General features: G+C 51.2%; 1 protein-coding gene across 1 annotated transcript in view; it reads right to left on the reverse strand.

Annotated features, from left to right (window-relative positions):
• The window catches only part of RBM5 (RNA binding motif protein 5), a 255667-nt gene that overhangs the window by 98575 nt on the left and 130544 nt on the right, over positions 1–26548 (reverse strand). The window contains 3 exon segments of the mRNA XM_029599640.1: positions 9116–9188; positions 9608–9682; positions 26427–26514. Of these exon segments, the coding sequence (XP_029455500.1) occupies positions 9116–9188; positions 9608–9682; positions 26427–26514 (236 nt within the window).

A 26548-nucleotide genomic window follows, 5' to 3' on the forward strand; every position in this document is an offset into this window, starting at 1 on the left:
GATACACATCCCCTTTAACCTACTCTTACCGCGTCCTTAAATCACCGGGTAACCCCTTCAGCCCACGGCATGTATATTACATGTAACCGATCGAATTAGCTATTCCCTCCCATACAGTAACGCGCGCCCCGACTATCGCTTTTTTACCCTGCCGTTTTGCCGCGCGTTTTAACCTGCTACTTACCGCCTACCTTACCCCCTGCGTTAGAGGCAGGGGTAAGGTAGGCGGCAAACTTTCCCCCAGCCCCTGCTCACCTGCCCTGGCCGCGTCCATGGGTGCTGCTCTCCAGGGCAGCCCAGTCCTCTCCCCTCCTCCCAAAGCAACGAAAGCGGAAAAAAGCGAAAAAAAAAAAGCGAAAAAAAAAGTTGCAAGAGAGGGGAGAGAGGATGGGCAATCCCACGCTCGGGATTGCCAGTCCTCTCTCCCTCCTCCCGAAGCACGGCGCGAAAAGCAGCCTTGCTTTTCGAGAGGAGGGGAGAGAGGACTGGCAGTGAAAAGCACGAAACGACTTACTTTTTTTGCAGCCCCCTCCGGAGACGGACATCGCGACGAGGGACCGCAGCTCCCCTGCCTCCAGCTGCCCGCGAAGTTAGACGCATCGCACGGGCGAAAGCGGCCCCTGTGCTTGCAATTGGGCCGCTCAAGATGTGACGTCACGTCTTGAGCGGCCAATTACACGCACAGGGGCCGCTTTCGCCTGTGCGATGCGTCTAACTTCGCGGGCAGCTGGAGGCAGGGGAGGGGAGCCGTGGTCCCTCGTCACCGGTCCGTCTCCGGAGGGGGGCTGCAAAAAAAGTAAGTCGCTTCGTTGCTTTTCACTGCCAGTCCTCTCTCCCCTCCTCCCGAAAAGCAAGGCTGCTTTTCGCGCCGTGCTTCGGGAGGAGGGGAGAGAGGACTGGCAATCCCGAGCGTAGGATTGCCCGTCCTCTCTTGCTACTTTTTTTTCGCCTTTTTTTTTTTTCGTTTTTTCCACTTTCGTTGCTTGCTTCGGGAGGAGAGGAGAGAGGACTGGCAATCCCGAGCGTAGGAGAACCGTCCACTTCCTGGTACCTGTCATTTCAAATGTCATTTGAAATGACAGATACCAGCGTGTCCGTGAAGCGTTAGTCCAGCGCACCCAGGATACTGTATAGCGCTCTATACAGTAAAATGGGTTGCGCGGGCCTAATGCTTCACGGACGCTTCTTAGATGCAGCTTGCATTTGCAAGCTATTTACATACAGTATCGAGCGGTAGGTGAGCTGGACTGCGCCCGGCACTAACGCAGCTCTCCCTACCACTCCTTACTGTATCGGCCCGCATGTTTCCCCGCAAGGCACCTAGATCTGCAACTTGTACACGAAGGGAACTGAACACCAAGCCCTTAGCGAGGCCCTGTTGCAGAAAGTCAAGCACCCGAGGAATATGCACTGCTAAAGGGTCGCAGGAACGCTGATGACACCACGTCTCAAAAAGCTTCCAAACTCTCACATTGGCCATAGAGGTGGCTGGACGTCTCACCTGTAGGAGGGTGGAAATGACTTGTTCTGAATAACCCCTCAAGCGTAAACGTCTCCTCTCAAAAGCCAATCCGCGAGAGAGCAGCGATCCTCCCGATCCGAAAATATGGGCCCCTGACAGAGCAGATGCGTTAGATGAGCCAGCTGAAGTGGACCCTCTAGAGCCAAGCATACCAGATCCGTGAACCATGGACGACGTGGCCACTCCGGCGCCACCAGAATCACCCTTCCTGGGTGCCGCTCTATGCGATGGAGAAGCCGACCTATGAGGGGCCAGGGCGGGAAGGCATACAGCAGAATCCCCGTGGGCCAAGGACACACGAGAAACAACGAACTGTGCTTGCGTTCGTCTGCGCTGCCATCAGATCCAGCTGAGGAGTTTCCCATCTGGCGCAAAAGGAAAATTACTTTCTTACCTGATAATTTTCGTTCCTGTAGTACCAAGGATCAGTCCAGGACACCTGGGTTGTGACTCCGCACCAGTAGATGGAGACAGAGCAAGAGCTGTCGGGCTCACCCATATATTTTATTTATTTATTTATTTATTATTTTTGTTATACCGAGTTTCATGACAGATATCGCATCAACCCGGTTTACAATTAACAATGTGTGTAAAGTGTATATGGTCACACTCCTGTCACAGCCCCTCAGTCTTACGTAATGTCAAAGTAGCAAAGGATAACACAAACCAAAAAAGAGGGATCCCTCCCCAACAGGGAGCAACGACAAAACCCCCAACTGGAACAAAACTCTCAATCGAGAAAGCAGAACAGAAAAACCGAAACACTGAAAACCTACGAGCGGACTCTCCATGTCCTCAGAGCAGCACGGGCGGGATCCTGGACTGATCCTTGGTACTACAGGAACGAAAATTATCAGGTAAGAAACTAATTTTCCTTTCCCTGTACGTACCAGGATCAGTCCAGGACACCTGGGATGTACCAGAGCTAACTTACCGAGGGTGGGAAGCAGAGAGTCCCTCACGGAGTACCCTCTCTCCAAAACCCCCAGCAGTGTTCTGAACATCTAGCCGGTAATGCCGCGTAAAAGTATGCAAGGACTTCCAAGTAGCCGCCCTGCAAATTTCTTGGGGCGACACCTGAGAAGATTCCGCCCAGGAAGCAGCGTGCGACCGGGTCGAATGCGCCTTGAGACCCTCAGGCACTGGCTTCCCTTGTACTATGTACGCGGAACCAATGGCCTCCTTGAGCCATCGGGCAATTGTCGTCCGGGAAGCCATGCCCCCACGCTTTGGACCTGAGAACAGAACAAAAGATGATCCGTTACACGGAACGGATTGGTGACTTCCAGATAGCGGAGAAGTGTCCTCCGAACATCCAACCTCCGCAAATCCCGCAGCCTTGACTGCGACGCACCCCGGACGTTGAAAGCGGGAAGCTCAATGGACAGGTTCAAATGAAACGCCGAAACCACTTTGGGCAAGAAGGAGGGGACCGTTCGTAAGGAGACCCCGGAATCCGAGATCCTTAGGAACGGTTCCCTGCATGAGAGCGCCTGCAACTCGGAAACACGGCGCGCTGAGTCAATAGCGACAAGGAAGACCGTCTTCAACGTGAGATCCTTGAGGGCTGCCCTCTTCAAGGGCTCAAAAGGAGCCGAACACAATGCAGAGAGTACCCAATTGAGGTTCCAGGACGGACATGGAGGACGTAAGGGAGGACGGAGATGTTTGGCCCCCCTCAAAAAACGTGCAATGTCCGGGTGCAGTGCCAAGGAGCCCTTCCGCCCCTTGCCACGCAGACATCCAAGTGCTGCCACCTGGACCCGAAGGGAACTACACGAAGGACCTTTAGCCAAACCAGCCTGTAAAAACGACAGAATATCGGATACAGGAGCCGAGATAGGATCCACATTGCGCTCCGCACACCAGTCATCAAAGACTGCCCAGACATGAACGTAGGCCATAGAAGTAGACTGCTTTCTGGCCCGCAACAACGTGGCGACCACCGCATCCGAATAACCCTTCTTCTTCAAGCGCTGCCTCTCAAAAGCCATGCCGCGAGACAGAAGTGATCCGCATCCTCCAAACAAACGGGGCCTTGCCGAAGAAGCCCCGCCAACCCTTGAAGACGAAGGTGCGATGCCACCGACAACTGAATGAGATCTGCGAACCACGGGCGTCGTGGCCACTCTGGCGCCACCAAGATCACTTCGGCCGGAGGTAGCTCTATGCGACGAAGAACCTTGCCGATCAGCGGCCAAGGAGGGAACACATACAGCAGTACGTCCAGCGGCCAGGGTAGGACTAACGCGTCTACTCCTTCGGCCCCTCTCTCTCTCCGACGGCTGTAAAACCTGGGCGCCTTTGCATTCTGCCATGTGGCCATGAGGTCCATGTGTGGCGTCCCCCACTGTTCGCAAATGAGGTGAAACGCCTCCGGCGCCAATTCCCACTCTCCGGGATCCAGATGATGACGACTGAGGAAGTCTGCCTGAACATTGTCGACTCCGGCGATGTGAGACGCCGCTATGTTGCTGAGGTGGTGCTCCGCCCAGGCTAGCAGAAGCTGCGCCTTCTCCGCCACTAGTGGACTTCTCGTCCCCCCCTGACGGTTGATATAAGACACGGTGGTGGCATTGTCCGACAACCCTCGAACCGCTTTTCCCCGCACAAGCGGCAGAAAAGACTGTAGTGCCAGGCGAACCGCCCTGGTCTCTAGGCGATTGATGGACCACTGAGTCTGAGCCAAGGGCCATAGGCCCTGCGCCGACTTGCCCAGGCAGACTGCTTCCCAGCCGGAGAGACTGGCGTCTGTGGTTACTACTGTCCACTTGGGCACTAACAGGGAGACTCCGCAAGTCAAGTGGTCCGCTTCTAGCCACCAGTGAAGACTGGCCCGCGGCTGGGCCGTGAGCGGGAGTGGCAGATGAAACTCTTCGGACACTGGCTTCTATCGGGAAAGCATCGCTGATTGCAACGGACGCAGATGAGCAAAGGCCCAGGGGACCAAAGCTAGCGTTGAAGCCATAGAACCCAAAACCGTCAGGTAATTGGATACCAGGGGAAGCCGAAGCGACAACAAGCGGCGCACCTGCCCCTGTAGCTTGAGGACCCTGTCCTTGGATAGAAAGACCTTGCCCCTCTTCGTGTCGAACAGGGCACCCAAGTACTCCAGAGACTGGGTGGGTGTCAGATGACTCTTGCTGAGGTTGACAACCCAACCCAGGGACTGCAAGAGCGTGAGGACTCTGTTGACTGCTTGTCGACACTGGACCTCGGACTTGGCCCGAATCAACCAATCGTCCAGGTAGGGGTGTACTAGGAACCCCTCTCTTCGGAGGTGATCCGCAACCACCACCAGCACCTTGGTGAATGTCCTGGGAGCCGTGGCCAGCCCGAAGGGAAGAGCCTTGAACTGATAATGCTTGCCCAGAATGCAGAACCTGAGGAACCGGTGGTAAGACGGCTGGATGCCGATATGATGGTACGCTTCCGTGAGGTCCAAGGACGCCAGGAATTCGCCGGGGTGCACAGAGGCAATCACCGACCGGATCCTCTCCATTTTGAAGCGTGGAATGCGAAGGCATCTGTTTACCCCCTTGAGATCTAGAATCGGCCGTGAAGTACCGTCCTTCTTCGGCACGATGAAATAAATGGAATCCTTGCAAAATCTAACACGTAACCGTGATTTATCACATTGAGGACCCACTGATCTGAAGTTATCTTGGCCCATTCCTTGACAAACAACTGCAGCCGAGCTCCCACGTTTGGAACGACAGACTGAAGCTGAAGCGAGGGATGGACCGGCCGCATCTCATTGGGAGGCCTTGGAGGTCGAGCCCCCCGGGGTTCCACCCTGACAGCCGAACCGCTTCCCCCGAAAGGACTGAGTCCATGAGGACGACCGTGAGGAACCGGAACGATAGGAAGGACCTGCGGACCTCTGGGGACGTGACCTCCTGCTACCACGGAAACGGGCTCGGTTGGAGAAGGAGGATCGGGCTCTGACCCTATCCTCAGGCAACCTGAAAGCTCTGTTCTCACCAAGAGACAACATCAAATCGTCCAACTCCTTGCCAAACAATAATTTCCCTTTAAACAGCAGCGCCCCAAGATGCTCTCTCTCCGAAGCCTTGGACGAGCCATCTGCGGCCCAATTCCGGAGCCAGAGAAGCCGACGGGCCGACACTGCCGAGACCATGGACCTGGCCGAAGTACGAAGGAGGTCATGTAGGGCATCGGCACTATACGCTATTGCAGCCTCCAGCCGATCTGCTTGTTTGGCCTCCGCTTCCGAGAGACCTGCATTAGCCTGGAGGACCTGAGCCCATCTCAAACTGGCCCGCATTACGAAGTTACTGCAGATGGCTGCCCGGACCCCCAATGCTGAAACTTCGAAGATTTTCTTCAGCTGCACCTCCAGCTTTCTGTCCTGTATATCCTTGAGGGCCGTAGCTCCCGTAACCGGAATCAACCTCTTTGTCACGGCGGACACCGCAGCATCCACCTTCGGTAGTCGGAGAAGTTCCAGCGCACCCTCAGGCAACGGGTAGAGCCTGTCCATAGCTTTACTGACCTTTAGGCCCAACTCCGGAGTGTCCCACTCCCGGAACAAGATATCCGAAGCCGTAAACAGACAGGGGAAAGCTACTGCTGGACCCGTGAGACCCAGCAGTACCGGATCCATGTTCGCTCCCTGCCGGGGTACCACCGGCAGCGCTTCAACCCCCAGTTCCTGGAGGATAGCTGGAATAAGCGGGGTTAGTTCCTCTCTGCGGAACAACCGCACCAACTTTGGGTCATCACCCTCGACGGCCGGCGTACCTTTCCCCGCTCCCGGTTGAGAAGGACTCCCATCCGTCGCATCGCCAGGCCCCCCCCAGGGGCTCTGCGGCCAGGTCATCTTCCTCATGGGAGGTAGAATCAGAGTCCGTGTCCTGCGGCATTCCTCAGCACAGGGCGCTTCCGCCGCGTTGCGTCGCTCTCAGAGACCGCCGAAGATCTCCTCTTCCGGGATCCAGCTGAACTGCTGGATCCCTTCACTTTCCTTGGCCTCCTTTTGCTCCGTTTATACTTTAAAATTTTGCGCAAAAGTAGCGCAAAATCGGATGAGCAGGAGGACCCAGAGCCTGCAGTTTCCTCTTCAGGCCCGGACCCCTCTTGGGACCGGGCCTCTCCAGGGGCTTCCCCCGAGGGACGTCATTGTGGCGAAAGCGCGGGAGGCAAGCCGCCATTTGCGACTGCCACCCGCGTGGCTTCCCTGACTGTGGCAAAATGGCCGCTGTTCCCGCGCTAAGCAGGGAACGGGTCCCCCGGGCCGTCAGCAGCAGCGGAATCGCGAGGCGGCGAACGCGGCGCCCGGGATCGGCCCTCCTGAGAGACCCCCGACGAACCTTCGCCCCCGGTGGCACAAGACGCACAGACGCTGTCCCGGGAGAGACGAGAACGCGCCGAGCAGCACGCGCGGCAGACGGATCCCCTCGGCATGCGGCCCCGATGGGAGGAAGGCCCCTTTAAAATGAAATCGAAAAACGGCGCGGGCGGTGACGAAGACGGCCCCCCCCTGAAGAAACGGGGAGCCGGCGCGAAGGAGAAGCCGTGGCACAAACAAAAACAGTCAAACACTTTTTTTTTTTTGTAAAGAAAACCGCCGCTGTCCACGGTCCTGAGGCTCCTGTTGCAGCAGGGGTGAGTGAACCGGGCTCCTCGGTGTCACCCCCGACGCTGCTACTTCCCTAGGCAGGTCCTCGACCCTAGCAGCGGCCTCAACCAGGGGGGGATGGTCCCCTCAGAACCTTCCAAACCCCCCTGGGAGGCAGGACCAGCGGGGATGTATCCTCTCAAGAGGAAAAATTCCTAACTTTTTTTTTTTTTAATACCAATCAAATTCCAATTAAAGAAAAGAACCTGAACCTTAACAACCAAAAGGAGAACCCCAGGGAACAGCCAAAAACCCCCAGGGACCAGGGCTGTGACCAAACCTGCACCATCTACTGGAGACAGAGTAAGACTGAGGGGCTGTGACAGGAGTGTGACCATATATGGGTGAGCCCGACAGCTCTTGCTCTGTCTCCATCTACTGGTGCGGAGTCACAACCCAGGTGTCCTGGACTGATCCTGGTACGTACAGGGAATGAGATTCCACGCCTCGATAGATTGCTCCCATTCCCCTGTGTCTAATTGCTAATGGCTGAGATAATCGGCTTGCACATTCTCTACTCCCGTGACATGGTGTGCGGCAATGCCCTCGAGATGGCACGCCGCCCAGGTGAACAGAAGACATGCCTTCACTGCTACAGCAGGACTTGAGTCCCGCCTTGCTGGTTGACCTACTCCACCGTTGTCGCATTGTCCAAGAAGACTCGCACTGTTCTGCCCTGGATCCAGGGAAGAAATGCCCGCACGGCCAGACATACAGCCCTGCATTGCTGGGCATGCTCAGTAGGTGCCAAAGTTCTAGAAACTTTGACAAACGTGTTCTATGATTGGGCTCCATCCTGATGATGTCACCCATATGTGAGGACTACCATCCTGCTTGTCCTGTGAGAAAGCTAACTCTGTTGGCCTGATTGGTCTTTGAGACAAAGAATTTGCCCCGAGGGTTCTGGAACTATCCAGTCTCGGCTGGGAGTGCAGAGAGAGCAGATCTCTAAACTGAGGCCCTGTTCAGCTCCTGTGGACAGTCTTTTCCTGACCTCCCCAGCTCTAAATAAGTAGTGAAAAGTGTTCAGTTAACTTTTACAGTATAATCCTTGTTTTACTTGTGTTTGCAGTTTACATATTTTACCCATTCACTGTTCCTACTTTTTCTTAATAAACTTATTAGTTTGTTAGCTCTGCCTGTCTTGGACTAACAATCCTGGTATTGTGTATATTTGGTCTGTGGGTTCATTTCTAGGACCCTTGGTTGTGAAGGGTCTCAATATCCCTAGAAACCCTCAGGGGATAGCTTGTGAGCAGGGAACTTGCCCAGAGGCAAGCAGGAACCCAGTTGGCAGGTGGGTGGTTGCCAGAGTAGAAGCATGTGTGCAGGTACAGGCGGGCCTGTACAGTGCTTGGCAGGGCTCTCCAAGTGGCCAAGGGTTATCCTGCATAGGTGTTAGGGGTGGTGCTATGGCGATGTGCGACACTGAAAATACTTTTTCACTCAATGCAGTCAAGCTGTGCAATCTGTTACTAGAGATCATAGTCAAAGACTACTAACATAGTGGTGGGTTTAGGAGAGGTTTGGACAAATTCCTGGAGGAAAATTCCAAAAAACTTTAGCCAGCTAGATTAGTAAAAGTAAGTAATTAGAAACAGATCTACTTGAGCCACATGGTCTGCCATCTGCTGGAGACAGAGAAATACTGAAGGGATGCAGGGTGAGCACTGTCCTGATATAGGGTACCCTTTAGTTTTTTCTCTCTATCTCTATCTGCTGGACAGAAGGTTCAACCCACTGTCTGGACTGATCCGGGTATGTACAGGGAAAGGTACTTGCGGCTCATACTGGCCACTGTCGCAAACAGTATGCTGGACCCTATGGACCTTGGTCTGACCCAGAATGGCATTTATGTTCATGGAAAATAAAATAAATTATAAACTATCTATGTTTTCTTTGCGTGGAGAAATGAAAATGCAAACCTTTACAGACATAAAAAAATATATTACCTGTTGTAGGAGCACTGCTGGGGTCCAGTGTTGCTGTCTGAGGTGGATAAAATTGCTGGTAGTCTTGTGAATACTGCAAGAAACAAACAGATTTAAATACTGGGGAAATCACACCCCTATACATCGAGAGCAAAGTTTAAAAAGGCGAACCCCCTTGAGGAAGGTAAGTCTCTTCAGACATGATATGCAGCAGCAGTGGGAGAGATCAAAACCAGACTATATGCAGTGGTGGACAAAAAAAAAAAAAAGGCTGACCAGGAGGGGTGAGGCTCATGCAGCAGCTATTGGTACGAACCTACCGCTCATGCCCAGAAAACTCCTGGAAGATTCAGCAAGAGATCAAGCCTGATTCAATGCTGCAGAATGATGCAACCATTTGATGTGACTGTTGTCCCACTTGTCCATGGAAAAGTCTCACACCCCCTACAACCCACGGAAAAGTCTCACACCCCCTACAACCCACGTGTCCCAAAACTAAATAGGCTTACTAACTTGAGCATATGGTGTATAGCCATCCTGCCCTGGCTGCAAGTAATTGTAGTCAACTCCTTCTCCACTCTGCTGGGCCTGGAAAAAAAAATTAACATCCCTTTGTTGAAACACAGATCAAAGCACTTAAATTTTTTTTATAATACCAAATTTTATAAATATATTTCATGCAGGATTTTAAAAAAGTATTTCCTTTTCATAGGAACACATTTACAACTTGAAAATTTGAAAAAAATAGCCGGCTTTTATATGCATGATTGTAAATGAAAACAACCTAGATGTCTGTATGCAAAAATACTTCCAACCCTCCGCAGAACATCAAAATCTATGCCAGTTACCTATATTTTTAATATCTAAATTCTGCTTTACAGCACTTCACAGCAGATTACATTCAGGTACTGTAGATACTTCCCTATCCCCAGAGGTCTTACAATCTAAGGGCCAGATTCATTAAGACTTTTTTCCCCAATTTCTATTTAGGAGAAATGCAAATTTAGGAACTGATTCACTAAGGGTATGAGATAATGGAGAGTAAAGTGACTTGCCCAAGATTACAAGCAATATTTGGGATTTGAACCCTGGTTTCCGTGGTTTGTACCTTGCTGTTCTAACAACTAGGTTACTCTTCCACTCTTACGGATTCTAGCCATAGCTGTGTAGCACAAAATAAAAACCCAAACATGTACCTCAGCTGTAAGAAAGCTCAGCAATATACACAGTGGCCACAAAAGGAAAATTAGTTCTTACCTGTTAATTTTCGTTCCTGTAGTACCACGGATCAGTCCAGACAGTCAGACCAAAACTGAAAGGGTATCCTATATCAGAACAGAGCCTACCCTGCAGCCCTTCAGTACAGCCATTGTCAAAGCAGAAAAGTATAAAGATAAACAGTAATGGATCAAGCAAGTAACAAGAGAACTCAGAAAACACTGAATGGACCCTGTAGAAGAACGCTCATCTGAATGTCCATTGTCATCAAGAGATGCTTCCGGTGCCTCTAATTAGAATCACGGATGAACCACATGCCGCATCCTGCAAAATGAGGAAGGAAGCTTCGCGCGGACGGCAGGAAGTATAAGGAAGGGTGTCTGGACTGATCTGTGGTACTACAGGAACAAAAATTAACAGGTAAAAACTAATTTTCCTTTCCCTGTACGTACCAGGATCAGTCCAGACAGTGGAATGTACCAAAGCTTCCCTAACCAGGGTGGGACAGACAGTCCCATTCGAAGCACCTGCCAACCGAAAGAACCAAAAACTGGCCCCTGGACATCCAGGCGGTAATGTCGAGCAAAAGTATGCAGGGATTTCCACGTAGCGGCCCTGCATATTTCCTGTGGAGAAACAGAGTGACTTTCCGCCCAAGAAGTAGCCTGAGAACACAAGGAAATGAGCCTTTAGGCCCTCCAGAACCACCCGGCCTTGGCAGATATAGGCCGAGATCACCTCCTTCAACCACCAAGCGATCGCAGTCTTAGAAGCCTGGTTGCCTCTATTCGGACCACTCCACAGGACAAAGAGGTGATCGGACACCCGAAACTCATTTGTGGTCTGGAGGTAACGCAAGAGGGCACGTTTTATATGAAGGCGGCGAAGACTCTCCCGATGGGACCCGCTATATCCTCAGGAGAGAACGCGGGAAGCTCCACCAACTGATTGACATGAAAGGAAGAAACAACCTTCGGCAAGGAGGGTACAGTCTTGAGAGAAACTCCAGAATCAGAGAACCGCAAAAAGGCTCCCGACAGGACAACGCTTGGATCACAGACACTCGTATGACGGAGCAGACAGAAACCAGGAAAACTGTCTTGAGCGTCAGGTCCTTAAGGGTAGCCCGACGGAGAGGTTCGAAAAGAGCCTCACAGAGAGCCCGAAAGACTAAATTAAGACTCCATGAAGGACAAATGGCCCGGACGGGCAGCTTCAAATGCTTGACACCCTTGAGAAAACTGAAAACATCCGGGTGAGACGCCATGGCATGACCATCAACGTTACCTAAGAGAGAGCAGAGAGCGGACACTGACGCGCAACGAGCTGAGAGAGAGACCCTTGGAGAGGCCCTTCTGGAGGAAGGAAAGAATCATAGAAACTTGAGCAGAACGAGCAGAGATACCCGATTCTGCACATTTTCAAAAACCTTCCAAACACGGACATAGGCGAGCGAGGTAGAAGTCTTTTGGGCGCGCAGTAGAGGGATATAACTTCTTTGTATCTCTTCCTTCTTAATCTCTGCTGTTCAGAAACCAGGCCGCTAGACAGAAGCGATCCACCTGGTCGAAAAATATAGGACCCTGCCGGAGCAGGCGTGAAAGATGACAGAGACGAAGAGGGCCGTCCGTCGCCAGATTTACCAGATCTGCGAACCACGGTCTGCAGAGCCATTCGGGAGCTACGAGATTGACCGGATCCCTGTGAAGTTCTACTCTGAGGACCTTTCCCACTAGGGGCCAAGGAGGGAACACGTAAAGGACGTTGCAGGGCGGACTAGAGCATCTACTCCTTCTGAGCAGTGCTCCCTCCAGCGGCTGAAGAACCTGGGAGCCTTGGCATTGCCCAAGGTTGCCACCAGGTCCAGGTGAGGAGGGCCCCACCTGCTGACAATCAGCTCAATCGATCCAGACAACTCCCACTCACCTGGATCGAGACACTGTCGACTCAAGAAATCGGCTTGCACCTTCTCCTTGCCCGCTATGTGAGACGCTGCCAGGCTCTCCAGGTGGCGCTCTGCCCAGGTGAAGAGCTTGCTGGCTTCTAGGGCCACCAGACGACTCTTGGTGCCCCCCTGTCGATTGATATAAGCCACCGTGGTGGAATTGTTCGAGAGTATGCGCATCGCCCTGCAGCGAATCAGGAGGAAGACTTGGAGAGCCAGACGAACTGCCTGTGCCTCCAGGTGATTGATGTGCCAGCGGGATTGGACGAGAGACCACTTTCCCTGATGAGATTGAGACTGGAAGACTGCTCCCCACCCGGAGAGGCTGGCATCCGTTATTACTATGATCCACTGCGGAGTCTGTAGGGATATTTCTTTCAGAAGGTGCTTGAGCGATAGCCACCACTGTATGTCGCTGATGGTAGAGTCGGAGAGCGGAAGAGTCATCCGAAACTGTTCCGAGACCGGTTTCCAACGGGAATGCAAAGCTTTCTGTATGGACGCATATTTATTTATTTAATGAGTTTTATATACCGTCATTCGGTAAAGCCATAACAACGGCATATACGCAAAAGCCTAGGGGACCAGGTCAATAGTGGAAGCCATGGACCCCAGAACTTGGAGGTAATCCCACGCTGTAGGAAGAGGCATGAAAAAGGAGATTTTGGAACTGGTCCATCAGCTTGAACGCGCAAACGTCTGGAAGGAATATCTTGCCGACTCAGGTATCGAAGTGAGCCCCCAGGAATTCCAAGACCTGGGAGGGCCACAGATTGCTCTTGGGAAAGTTGACTATCCACCCCAGCGAAGTGAGTAGAGCTAGGACTCTGTCAACTGCCAGCTGGCATAGAGTCTCCGACTTGACTCACACCAGCCAACTGTCCAGATAAGAAAGGACCAGGACTCCTTCCCTTCGGAGAGCGACCGCCACCACCACCATGACCTTAGTAAATGTGTGTGGAGCTGTGGCGAGACCGAAGGGCAGAGCCCGGAACTGAAAGTGTTGGCCCAAGATGTCGAAACGAAGATCCCTCTGATACTCGGCCCGGATTGGGATGTGTAACTAGGCCTCCGTCAAGTCCAGGGAGGCCAGATATTCTCCGTGGTGAACGGCCGCTAATACTGCCGTCAGGGTCTCTATCCAAAAGTGAGGCACCTTGAGGGATCGGTTGACTCTAGGTCTAAAATGGGGCGGAAAGAACCGTCCTTTTTCGGTACCACGAAGTAGATGGAATACTGGCTGGCACCTTGTTCCTCCGTGGGGACTGGGACTATGGCTCCCAGCCCTTGCAGTCTGGAGAGAGTCTGGGTTACGGCAGCCCACTTCCGATGTCCGCATGGGGAGACTATGTGCAGATCCGGTAAGTCTCAAGCAAATTCTAAAGCGTGGCCTCTCTTGATTATCGAGGACCCATTGATCCGATGTGATTTTGGCCCATTCCTCGAGAAAGAGAGATAGACCACCACCTAAGTTTGGAACGGAGGAATGGGCCCGCCGAATCTCATTGGAAGGCTTGCCGGTGGGACGCTGTGGGATGCCATCTCGGAAGGTGTGGTGGCCTTGAAAGGACTGAGACCAGGAGGAGTTTCCCCTAGAGAAAGCACCTCTCATCTGAGCATATCTACACTTACCCCGGAAGTGGGTACGTGTAGGAAAGAAGGCTCTTGACTGTTTCTGGTGATCCTCAGTCAGTTTATGAACCTTGTTCTCACCCGAGGATTTAATAAGCTGCTCCAGGTCCTCGCCAAAAAGCAACTTACCCTTAAAAGGAAGCGTGACCAACTGAGTCTTGGAAGAGGAGTCACAGTTGACCAATTCCGGAGCCAGAGGAGCCGTCTGGCCGAGACCACTGAAGTCATCGCTTTTGCCTGGACGCGGAACAAGTCGTACAGAGCATCTGCCCCATATGCTATAGCGCCTTCCAACCTTTCAGCCTGCTCTTCCTCTTCAGATGGAAGGTCCTGGGTGCTGAGCAATTGTTGAACCCACCTAAGGCTTGCCCGCTGCATGAGACTGCTGCAGATCGATGCCCAAACTCCCAAGGCCAAGAATTCGAGGATGCGCTTGAGATAGAATTCGAGGTTGCGGTCTTGAACAGCCTTCAGGGCCATAGCACCCACCACCGGGATGGAGGTGTGCTTAGTGACTGCCGACACCGAAGAATCCACCTTAGGGATTCTTTAGCATGTCCAGGCACTCCTCAGGGAGAGGATAGAGCTTATCTATAGCCCTCCCCACTCGAAGGCCGGACTCAGGAGCTTCCCATTCCCGGAGGAGCATCAGCTTGTGCATGGGATGGAAGGGGAAAGTGCGGGGAAGAGCCCTGAGTCCCGCTAGGACCGGGTCCACGCAAGCTGGCATTGCGGCCTAGAGTGCATCCACTGAAGGACTCAATTCCCAGCTCCTGAATGATGAAAGGAATGAGCGGATCCAGTTCCTCCCTTTGAAATAAGCGAAGAACTCGTGTGTCATCCCCTTCCAGGTGGGAGGGGTGTCCCTGTCAGATCCGCATCTGGGTCCGGAACTACCAAAGGAACGAAGGCCCAGGGACCACCCACACTCTGATAGACCCCTGTGCATCCGGAGCTGCGGGAGCGGACTGGGAAGGGATCCGAGGGAGTTTGAGAGGGGGGGGGGGGGTGTCTATCTCCTCTTGCAAGCTAGCTAAGTGAGATTTGTGCATGAGAAGCACAAATCCAGAAGAGAAACGAGGTCTGGACGTCCCCGAGGGCGGGGGGGGGGGGGCATTACCTGCATCAGGAGTCTGCACGGGGCTCAAATCGGAGGGTGAAACAGTAAAATCAGGCTCCACTGTGTCCTGCAGCTCAGTCACAGAAGCTGCCGATATCCCCAAGATGGCCGCCATTCCCATGGTTTGCGGACCCAGGAACGGCCTGGCCATGCGTTTGGTAGACCTGCCCCGGGGTACTGACTAAGGATTACAGATACAGGAGTCTCTTTGAGGTCAGTTCCTTCCTTTCTCCCAAAGGTGATATCCTCCTTTCATTTGTCCCAAAGGTGATATCCCCCTTCTAAAAAAGCCTAACCTCTCTCCGGAAAATCCAGCCAACTTTCGGCCAATAGCCAATCTCTCATTTATAGCTAAAATCCTAGAAAGATTAGTCAACCATCAACTCTGCGAATTCCTGGACGATAACAACATTCTCGCCACAACACAATTTGGATTCCGCAAATCCCGAAGCACTGAATCCCTTCTCATTTCTCTAACCGACAATATTCTCTTAAACCAAGAAAAAAAAACACCCCTGCCTATTGATCCTCCTTGATCTCTCAGCAGCGTTTGACACTGTAAACCACAAGATCCTCTTAGACCGACTAGCAGAGATTGGTATCAAAAACTCAGCACTCAACTGGTTTAAATCCTTCCTACAAGACAGGTTCTATAAAGTTAAGATAAACAACTATGAATCTCAACCGATCAGTTCTAATCTTGGCGTCCCTCAAGGATCCTCTTTATCCCCGACCTTATTCAACATCTACCTGCTCCCACTCTGTAACCTACTCTCTAAGCTAAATCTAACCCACTACCTGTATGCGGACGACGTCCAAATACTTATTCCTATCACCAAATCCTTGCAAGAAACTCTTCACTTTTGGAATTCATGCTTCCTCTCCATATCCAATCTCCTTGCTGATCTCTGTCTAGTTCTGAATACCAACAAAACGGAATACCTCCTAATCACCCAAGAAGGCAACTACCAACTCTCCAACACTCATCCTCCGGCACCACCTCCTCTATCTACCCAGGTCAGAAACCTTGGAGTCACTATGGATAACCTACTGAATTTCAAAAGTTTTATCAATAACACAGTGAAAGAATGCTTCTTCAAACTCCAGGTTCTAAAAAGACTCAGACCTTTATTGCACCCACAGGATTTCAGATCAGTTCTGCAAGCAATCATATTTTCTAAAATTGATTACTGCAACTCCCTTTTACTTGGACTCCCAGATATCTCCCTAAAACCGCTACAAATGCTCCAAAATGCCACTGCCAGGATCTTAACTAAAGCAAAAAAAAGAGACCACATAACACCAATATTAAAAAATCTCCATTGGCTCCCTATAAAATACAGAATCACCTACAAAACCCTTTCATCCATTCATAAATCCATTTACAAAGCCTCATACTTAGACCTCAGGATCCCATTCCAGCTACATACTTCCTCCCGTCCACTGAGATCTGCGCAAAAAGGCTCTCTGAAAACCCCTCCACTCAAAATTTTATCAAACAAAGAGCCTTCTCCACTGCAGGTCCGACCCACTGGAACTCTCTACCATCAGATCTCAGGCTTGAACAATGCCCCCTCACTTTTAAAAAAAAGACTTAAAACTTGGCTTTTCTCTCAAGCCTACGATTGAGTACTATTCACAAAGCCCTCCTCCAGATCTATGCAATATAATACCTCTTAGATCAACAACTAAAGAATTAATCTTCCAATCCCTCTTGTCCATTTTGCAGATACCTAATTCATAATTGATTTATTTTAATTCGCCTGTATATAACTTTTCTATTACTACTGTTGTTGTTTTATTGCTCATTGTTATTAGTATTTATTCAATTTTCTCCAAGTTCATTTTCCCGTTCCATGTAAGACACACTTGTTAAGTCACTCCAATGTTATATGTAAACCGAAGTGATTAGCAACATTGTTGCTAGAACTTCGGTATATAAAAAATGTTAAATAAATAAATAAATAAATTTGAATCATTCTGTTGAACTCCCTTCCTTTCCAGACTTGGACCACTCTGATCCCCACTCTAGAGATCTGAGGAAGCTGGACGTGCGGCGGATTGTGTTGCATTTCTTGGAAATTTCAAATAGCTTCCACCTGTCAGACCATCTTTTTGTGTTGTGGAGTGGCCCCAGAACGGGGCATAAGATGTCTAGGGCTACTATCACCCGCTGGTTGAAAGAGGCTTTTGATTCAGCGTACCTGGTTCATGACCAGCTGGTTCTGGTCAGATAAAGCCTGAAGCTCTGACAACCGCCAATCTGAAGAAATAGCCACAAGAAAAAACCACCTTTAACGTAAGATTTTTAGCATCGCCCTCTTCAGAGACTCAAAAGGTGCCCCACACAGAGCTTTGAGAACCAAATTCAGGCTCCACGAAGGACAAGGATTTCGGACGGGAGAACACAAATGTTTTGCCCCTCGGAGAAAATGCACCATGTCCGGATGTGCGGCTAAGGCTACACTTCGTATCTTACCACAGAAACAGAAGGCCGCTACCTGCACCCGTAGAGAACTGCAAGATATGCCTTTAGCCAGGTCACCTTGTAAGAAGGACAAGATATCTGCCACCAAAGCCCGAATAGGCTCCACCTTGTGCTCCATGCACCAAGACTCAAAAAAATCCCCCACACCCTGACATAGGCCAGGGAGGTAGAGGTTTTCCTCAACCACAAAAGGATAGCCACCACCGCATCTGAATAACCTTTACTCTTCAGTCGTTGCCTCTCAAAATCCATGCCGCTAGACAAAAGCGATCTACCTCTTCCAAACGGGCCCCTGACGTAGAAGATTTGGGAGCCCCCGAAACCTCAGGGGTCTGTCCACCGCTAGGTTGACTAGATCTGTGAACCATGAACATCTTTGGCCATTCCGGTGCCACAGGATCACCTCTGCTGGATGAGCTTCTATGTGCCGCAGCACCCTGCTGACCAAAGGCCAAGGTGGGAACACAGCAGGATGCTCCTTGGCCAGGCGAAAACTAGGGCATCCACCCCCTCCACTCCTGGCTCCCGGCACCAACTGAAGAAGCAAGGGGCCTTGGCATTTTGAAATATCACCATCAAGTCCACGCTCGTTCTGGACCACCTATTGCTTATGAGATGGAAGGCTTCGAAGTGCTCCCACTCCCTGGGGATTGAGCCAGTGTCAACTGTGAAAATCAGCTTGAATGTTGTTGTCCCTGGCGATGTGAGAGGCTGCAATGCTGATTAGGTGCTGCTCCACCCAGCTTATCAATTGTTGTGCCTCGATCGCCACTAGCCAACTCTTGGTTCCTCCTTGGCGATTGATATAAGCCACTGCTGTCGCATTGTCAGACAACCCTGACCGACGTCCCTTGCAGCACTGTAAGAGCCTGTAGCGCTAACCGCACGTTTTGGTATCCAAACGATTGATTGACCACAGGGATTCCTTCACGGACCATTGGTTCTCCCCTGACAAACCACTCCCCAGCCAAAGAGACTGGCGTCTTTGGTGCCCACCATCCAAGAGGGAATTTTCAAGTCCACACCCCAGCGTAAATTGTCCGAGAGGAACCACCAATCGAGGCTGGAACATGCAGAATCTGTAGGAGGAAGTGAAAGAAGAAATTGCTCGGACACCAGGTTCCAACAGGAAAGCAATGCTGACTGAAGAGGTCTCATATGAGCAAAGGACCATGGGACTAGCTCCAAGGTGGAAGCCATCGAGCCGAGGACTTGCAAGTAGTCCCAGATCCTAGGGAGACGCTTGGCCAACAAGGTCCGAACTTGACCCTGCAACTTGATGATCTGCTCCTTGGTGAGGAAAACCTTGCCTAGACTCATGTCGAACAGGGCTCCCAGGAACTCCAAGGACTGGGAGGGAACTAGGTGGCTTTTGGCCAGATTGACTATCCCAACCCAGCAACCTCAAGAGTTGAAGAATCTGCTGTACTGCAGAGCGACAGACTCAGACATCGCTCAAATCAGCCACTCGTCCAGAAATGGATGAAGCAAGAATCCCTCCTTCCGGAGTTCCACTGCCACCACAACCATTACCTTGATAAAGGTCCTGGGTGCCGTGGCAAGCCCGAAAGGCAGAGCAGAAAACTGAAATTGATCCCCCAGGATGGAAATCCTCAGGAAATTTTGGTGGTCGGCCCGGATTCCGATGTGCAAGTACGCTTCGGTCAGATCCAGCGACGCTAGGAATTCTCCCTTGTGCACCGAAGCAATTACCCACAGTTGTGTCTCTATTCAAAACCGAGGAACTCGACACCTGTTGACCCTCTTTAAATCGAGTATGTCGAAGTAAATGGAATAGCTTCCCCCTCCTTAGTGCTTGACAGCAAGATCCACACTTTCTGTAAAACGGAGTGCTTCCTGTGCTCCTGAAGAGATGTCCCTGCTACTTCTACTGCCTCAGTCAACGGTCCCTGACCACACCGCTGAGAAAAAACCCAACTATAACTCACTCTCACATGGCATACTGTTTTGCTTTCCACTTTTATTTCTTAAAATCGCTTTAATAAGCAGGAACAAGGAACAGTGACAGGGCTCAGGAAAAGGGAAGAAAATATAGCAAGAAACGCTTCATTTAATGTTTTTTTTTTTTCTTAAAGGAGAGTGCAGGAGAAAAAAAATGAGGGTGTAAGGAGAAAGAGGGACAATTCCAGCAATAGTAGCCACAAAGAACTCTGTTCCATTAACTGGTAGCCCCTGAACCACTAGCTGTGCTCAGAGAGGAGGAATACAAGATTTTCATCTCAGGAGCTGCCTATTCAAATTTCTATCTTCTTCACTTGGCCTAACCAGGCTTCAACTCACAGCAAGGAATGCTTGCCTGTCACTAATGGAGACAGAATACTAGCAGGCTCTGGACAGCACAGGAGCTATATAGGATGACATCAGCAAGCTAGTCTGTCCATCTGCTGGCTGGGAGGCATAAAGACATACATCTGGATTGATCTGGCTGGCTGAAAAGGAAGAACATGAGCTAACAAGGGACGTGCATTCATTACATCCGTTTCGACAGATATGCATGTACCTTGCCAACTTTCTAGTACATGCAGGAAACAGAGTATGTGTGTATTTTTAATAATAAGATACAAGCATACTATACGTTTTTGCCGTGTACTAGAAAGTTGGCGAGCCAGTGAAACAGATGTAAAGAATGCACATACTTATAAGCTAAAAGAAATCCTTGTGTATAAATTACCTTATCAAAAATCTCTCAAAATATTGTGTGAGGGAAGTACTCAAATTGTGGCAGTCTATCAATGACCTGCACTCAATCTCAACGTAACTGCTCTCCTCCACCCAAGTCCTTTATCATCTCATTTTTATATTTTTGAAAAATGTGCAATTAAAAAAAAAATTAGAAGTAATGTCAGTCACTGATTTTTAACTTGTCCAAGTGAAAAGATGCGAGGAAATGTTAGCAATAGGAAAATTAGTTCTTACCTGTTAATTTTCATTCCTGTAGTGCCAATCAGTCCAGACCGTGGGTTGAGCCTCCTTTCCAGCAGGTGGAGACAGACTAAAACTGAAAAGGTGTCCTATATGAGGACAGAGCCCATCCTGTAACCCTTCAGTATAACCAGTGTCAAAGCAGAAAACAAACCTAGAATAGGATCAAGCAAGTAACCATAAAGCTCAATTGAAAAACTGTAGAACAGGGTAAGAAACATGGTATGACTATACACTCTTGTATATACTTGGTACTTGAACAACCAAGACTTCCGGTGTAATTGCTCAGGATTATAGCATAGAATTAGGTATCAAAATCTGTGAATCTGCAGAACAAGCTTCGAGAGGACAGGAAAAGAAAATACAGACAGGGAAGGGCATCTGGACTGATCCGTGGTACTACAGGAACGAAAATTAACAGGTAAGAACTAATTTCCCTGTCCCTGTACGTACCCGGATCAGTCCAGAGCTTCCCTATACCGGGTGGGACCGAGACAGTCCTGCTCGAAGCACTTGCCGTCCAAAGGAACCAAAAACCGGCGCTTGCACATCCAGACGGTAGTGTCGAGCAAAAGTATGCAGGGACGTCCAGGTGGCAGCCCCGCAAATCTCTTGCGGAGAGACAGATTGGCTCTCCACCCAGGAAGTAGCTTGAGAACGTAGCGAGCGAGCCTTTAAGCCATCCGGAATTGTCCTACCTTGGCAGAGATAAGCCGAGGAAATGGCTTCCTTCAACCATCGTGCAATAGTGGTCTTAGAAGCCGGCTTGCCCCGATTGGGACCACTGCAGAGGACAAAAAGATGATCCGAGACCCGAAAAGTCATTGGTAACCTGAAGATACCTGAGTAGAACGCGTTTGACATCCAGTTTACGAAGGTCGCCTCCAGCGGTACCCGCAATCTCATCTGGAGAAAACGCAGGAAGCTCTACCGATTGGTTGACATGGAAGGCGGACACCACCTTCGGAAGAAAAGAGGGCACCGTTTTGAGAAAGACACCAGAGTCGGAGATTCGCAAAAATGGTTCCCGACAGGAGAACGCTTGAATCTCAGAGACCCGCCGAGCGGAGGCGATCGAAACAAGGAAAATAGTCTTGAGCGTAAGGTCCTTTACCGTAGCCCGATGGAGAGGTTCGAATGAAGCAGAACAGAGGGCGCGGAGGACCAGATTGAGACTCCACGAAGGACAAGTATTGCGAGCGGGCAGACGCAGGTGTTTGACTCCCCTCAAGAACCGAACTACGACCGGGTGAGCCGCTAAAGGATGACCATTGACCTGTCCGAGAAGAGAGCCAAGAGCGGAAACTTGTACACGGAGAGAACTGAAGGTGAGGCCCTTGGAGAGACCCTTCTGCAGAAAAGAAAGAACTAATGAGACCGGGGCGGAGCGAGCTGTGACTTTCCAAACGCGCACGTAGGCTAGAGAAGTAGACTGCTTTTGGGCTCAAAGCAAGGTGGAGATGACCTCTTCCTTGTAGCCCTTACATCTCAGACGCCGCCGTTCAAAAGCCAGGCCACTAGACAAAAGCGATCGGCCTGGTCGAAATATACAGGCCCCTGCCGCAGTAGACTAGGAAGATGGCCCAGCCGCAGAGGTCCGTCCGTCACCAGGTTGACAAGATCTGCGAACCATGGCTTGCGAGGCCACTCGGGTGCTACCAGGACCACTGGTCCCTGTGGAGTTCTATTCTCCTGAGAATCTTTCCCACTAGGGGCCACGGAGGAAACATGTACAGAAGGACGTCTGCGGGCCAGGGAAGAGCCAGAGCATCCACTCCCTCCAAGCCGTGGTCCCTCCAGCGGCTGAAGAACCGATCGGCCTTGGCATTGCGCATGGTTGCCATTAAGTCCAGGTGGGGCTGACCCCACTTTCTGAAGATCAGGTCCATGGCTGCTTCCGAGAGTTCCCACTCTCCCAGATCAAGCGATTGGCGACTGAGAAAATCCGCTTGAACATTTTCCTTGCCCGCAATATGAGAAGCTGCCAGGCAATCCAGGTGTCGTTCCGCCCAGGCAAAGAGACGGCTGGCATCCAGGCGACTGCGGGTGCCTCCTTGATGATTGTTGTACGACACGGTGGTGGAGTTGTCAGACAGCACTCTTACCGCTTTGCCGTGTATGAGGGGCAAGAACTCCTGCAGAGCCAGACGCACCGCCCTGGCCTCCAGCCGATTGATGTGCCAGTAAGTCTGAATGGGTGACCATATCCCCTGAGCGGACCGGGACAGGCAGACCTCACCCCAGCCCGAGAGACTGGCCTCAGTGGTCACTATCGTCCACTGTGGAGAATGAAGGGGCATGCCCCGGAGAAGATGGGAGAGCGAAAGCCACCACTGCAAGTCGGCGATGGTAGAGGCCGAAAGAAGGAGGACCATGTGATACTGTTCCGACACCGGCTGCCAACATGATAGCAAAGTTTTCTGTAACGGTCGCATATGAGCAAAGGCCCAGGGGACTAGGTTGATGGTGGAAGCCATGGACCCTGGTACCTGCAAGTAGTCCCAGGCCATTGGAAGAGGCAGCGAGATCAAGTCCCGGATCTGGCTGATCAACTTGAGGGCCCGCGCATGAGGCAAGAAGACTTTGCCGAGTCGTGTGTCGAAGCGGGCTCCTAGGAACTCTAATTCCTGGGAGGGCTGGAGGTTGCTTTTGGAAAAATTCACCATCCACCCGAAAGACGCGAGGAGGGCCAATACCCGATCTACCGCCTGTCTGCAGAGAACCTCAGACTTGGCCCGCACAAGCCACTCGTCCAGATAGGGATGAACTAGAACACCTTCCCGAAGGGCTGCCGCAACCCCCACCACCATGATCTTGGTGAAGTTGCGAGGTGCGGTCGTGAGGCCGAATGGCAGGGCCCAAAACTGGAAGTCCCGACTGAGAATGTGGAAGTGAAAATACTTTTGATAATCGCGGTGGATCGGGATATGGAAGTACTCCTCCATCAGATCGAGCGAGGAACTCTCCGAGGCGAACCGCCGCAATGACCGCTCGCAGAGTTTCCATGCGAAAACGCGCAATTTTGAAGGCTTGACTCATTTTGAGGTCCAGGATCGGCCGAAAAGCCCCATCCTTCTTGGGAACGTCAAAGTAGATGGAATACTGGCCTGCACCAAGCTCTCTTTCCGGGACCGGGACAACTGCGCTCAAGCTCAGTAGTCTGGCGATGGTTTGCTCTACCACTTCTCGTTTGGAGCACCCGCAAGGGGAGAATAGGAAGAGATCCGGTAGGTCGCAGACAAGCTCGAAGGCGTACCCGTCTCATACAATGTCGAGGACCCACTGGTCCGACGTGATCTTGACCCATTCCTCGAAAAAAAAAAGGGAGAGGCGACCGCTCAGAAACGGGATCGAGGAATGAGCCGGCTGACCTTCATTGAGTGGCAGGCTTAGGGGTGGTGCGCGCGAGCTGGCCCTCGCGAAAGGGCCGACGTCCACGAAAGGGCTGCGACCAAGACTGAGACCGGGAAGAACAACCCCTCATGGCACCACCCCGTCCGCGTGGGGTATACCGTCTGTCCCCAGAAACGAGGACAGAAGGGTGTGAAGGAGCGTGCTGGTCTCGGACGATCCTCCGGGAGCTTATGGACCTTATTGTCCCCCAAGGAATCCATAAGCTTCTCCAGGTCCTCACCAAACAGCAACTTACCTTTGAAGGGCAGCGAGCCCAACCGTGCTTTGGAGGACGGGTCAGCTGACCAATTGCGTAGCCAAAGAAGTCGCCTAGCGGACACCGCCGACGCCATCACTTTTGCCTGGACGCGGAGGAGGTCGTAGAGCGCATCAGCCCCATAGGCGATGACTGCTTCTAAATGCTCCGCTTGCTCCGCCTCTGCAGACGGAAGATCCTGGGCCCCGAATAACTGTTGGGTCCTCCTAAGACCTGCCCGCAACATGAGACTGCTGCAGGCAGTCGCGCGGACCCCCAGGGCCAGGTCTTCGAAAATGTGTTTCATGTGCACTTCAAGCTTGGGGTCCTGTCTGTCCTTCAGGGCCGATCCCTGCACCGGGATGGTAGTGTGTTTGGTGACCGCAGAGACGTAGAAATCCACAGAGAGATTTCTCAAGATTTCCAAACCATCCTCCGGGAGGGAGTATAGCTTGTCCATAGCGCGCCCCACCCGGAGTCCCGCTTCAGGAGCCTCCCATTCCCGCAGGAGCAATAGCTTGTGCATGGGATGAAATGGAAAAGCGCTTGCTGGAGCCCTGAGTCCCACCAGGACCGGGTCCATATTTTTAGGCAAGGAGTCCGTGAGGGTATTTGCAGAGGGCCCCTCCAACCCCAATTCCTGGAGGACAAAGGGGATGAGGGGCTCCAACTCCTCCCTTTGGAACATATGGAGGGCCCTGGGGTTGTCCCCTTCCAGGGGAGAGAGGATAGCCGGGAATCAGTGGGAGAAAACCAGGTCCTGGATTTCTGGGGGGGGAGGGGATTAGGGACCACATCCTGGGGGGGGCAGCTCCAAAACATTCAGCTCCTCGGCCCCAGACAGCTCCAAAACAGGAGCTGCCAAAAAATCCAAGATGGCCACCGTTCCTGGGCTTTGCTGACCTGGGAACAGCCTGGCCATGCGTTGGGGATGAAATCCCCGGGCTAAATTTGCCTGCCCTGCCGAGGAGGGGCCTTCCCCACCTGGCAAGCAGGCAGAGCAAAGTCCCTCCCGTGAAGAACGCGAAGAGGGCAGCCCACAAGCAAGGCAGACTGCCGGCCGCGGCATTAGAAGAGCCGCACTGAAGAGAAAAAGAAAAGTCTGAAAAAAAAAAATGATTGGCAGCCCGCCGGCAGGAGTGAAGCACGGGAGGAACCTGCTGACTCCTGCCAGTCTGGCTGCCGGTTCGAGCCCCCTGAACACTCAAAAAATAAAATTATAAAGAATAATTTAAATTGCTGAGAAAGTTAACTAACTTTTAAAACTTTCCTTTTTTTTCCCCTAACTGAGCACAGCACTAGGGCTCCAAGCCCCCTCGGCAGCCACAGGAGGGGGAGACTAGAACTGGACCAGTCTCGGTCCCCACACTGAGAAGCACAAACGGACTCAGGCTATGCAGAGCACAAGGGGCTAAGCCCCCCTGAGTCCGGCAAGAGCTAGGAGACAGCACCGTCTCCTGTACAAGAAAAAAATCCGAAGGGATCTACTTTATTATTTTTATGAGAAGAAAAGAGCCAAACAAATCAGCTAAGATTAAGTACTTGCTTGATCCAAAAAAAGAGAATAGCTGGCTAACTAGCAGAATCAGGAGACCGAAGGGTGAGCTGATCCACCTGCTGGGAGACAGGCAAATACTGAAGGGTAACAGGATGGGCTCTGTCCTCATATAGGACACCTTTTCAGATTTAGTCTGTCTCCACCTGCTGGAAAGGAGGCTCAACCCACGGTCTGGACTGATCCGGGTACGTTCAGGGAACAAGGATATTATGGAGTAATGTACCCTTGACGAAGAAACACCTGTGAAACACGGTCACTGTTGAATTTACTTGCTCACTGATGTTATAGCTTTATCAAACTATGTTAAGGAAGTCATCACACAAGGAAATAATGCTGAGCAGACATAGATACATCTAGATAAATTGTTTATATACAAACTTTCACTGCACATTTTTCATAAATATAAAATTTGAGAAATTTGGGTGGTGGAGAGGGGTTACGATGATGAGATTGCGCACAGTCCATTGATAAACTGCTACAATTTATGAGTACTCCCCCCACCTCAAAGTTTTTGATACTTAAGTATTTGCCGGTTAGCTCATGCTTTTCCTTTTTTGTTCACTAAGTAATCACATTCACACAATCTTTTTCACTTAGTGGCTTGTTTCATGAAGAGGAAGACAACAGCATCACTCACATTTCAGCATTTCAATCAAATTCATGAGGTGGTCTACTCAAATTATAATGGACAAAACAAAATTATTCCCCACTTATAACATTACCCCAACAGCAAATAATTATTTCATAGACAACATTTACTTACAGCTAGATTATCTTACCTGAGTGGATGACCACTGAGCTGCAGCGATAGCAGTACTAGCCACAGAGAATGCACTGACCCGGTTACCATCTGGGAGGACCAGATCTCTGAAAACAATTCATAGTCAGACTAAGAAAACAA

This window comes from Rhinatrema bivittatum, chromosome 4, assembly GCF_901001135.1.
Source record: "Rhinatrema bivittatum chromosome 4, aRhiBiv1.1, whole genome shotgun sequence".
Taxonomy (NCBI): domain Eukaryota; kingdom Metazoa; phylum Chordata; class Amphibia; order Gymnophiona; family Rhinatrematidae; genus Rhinatrema; species Rhinatrema bivittatum.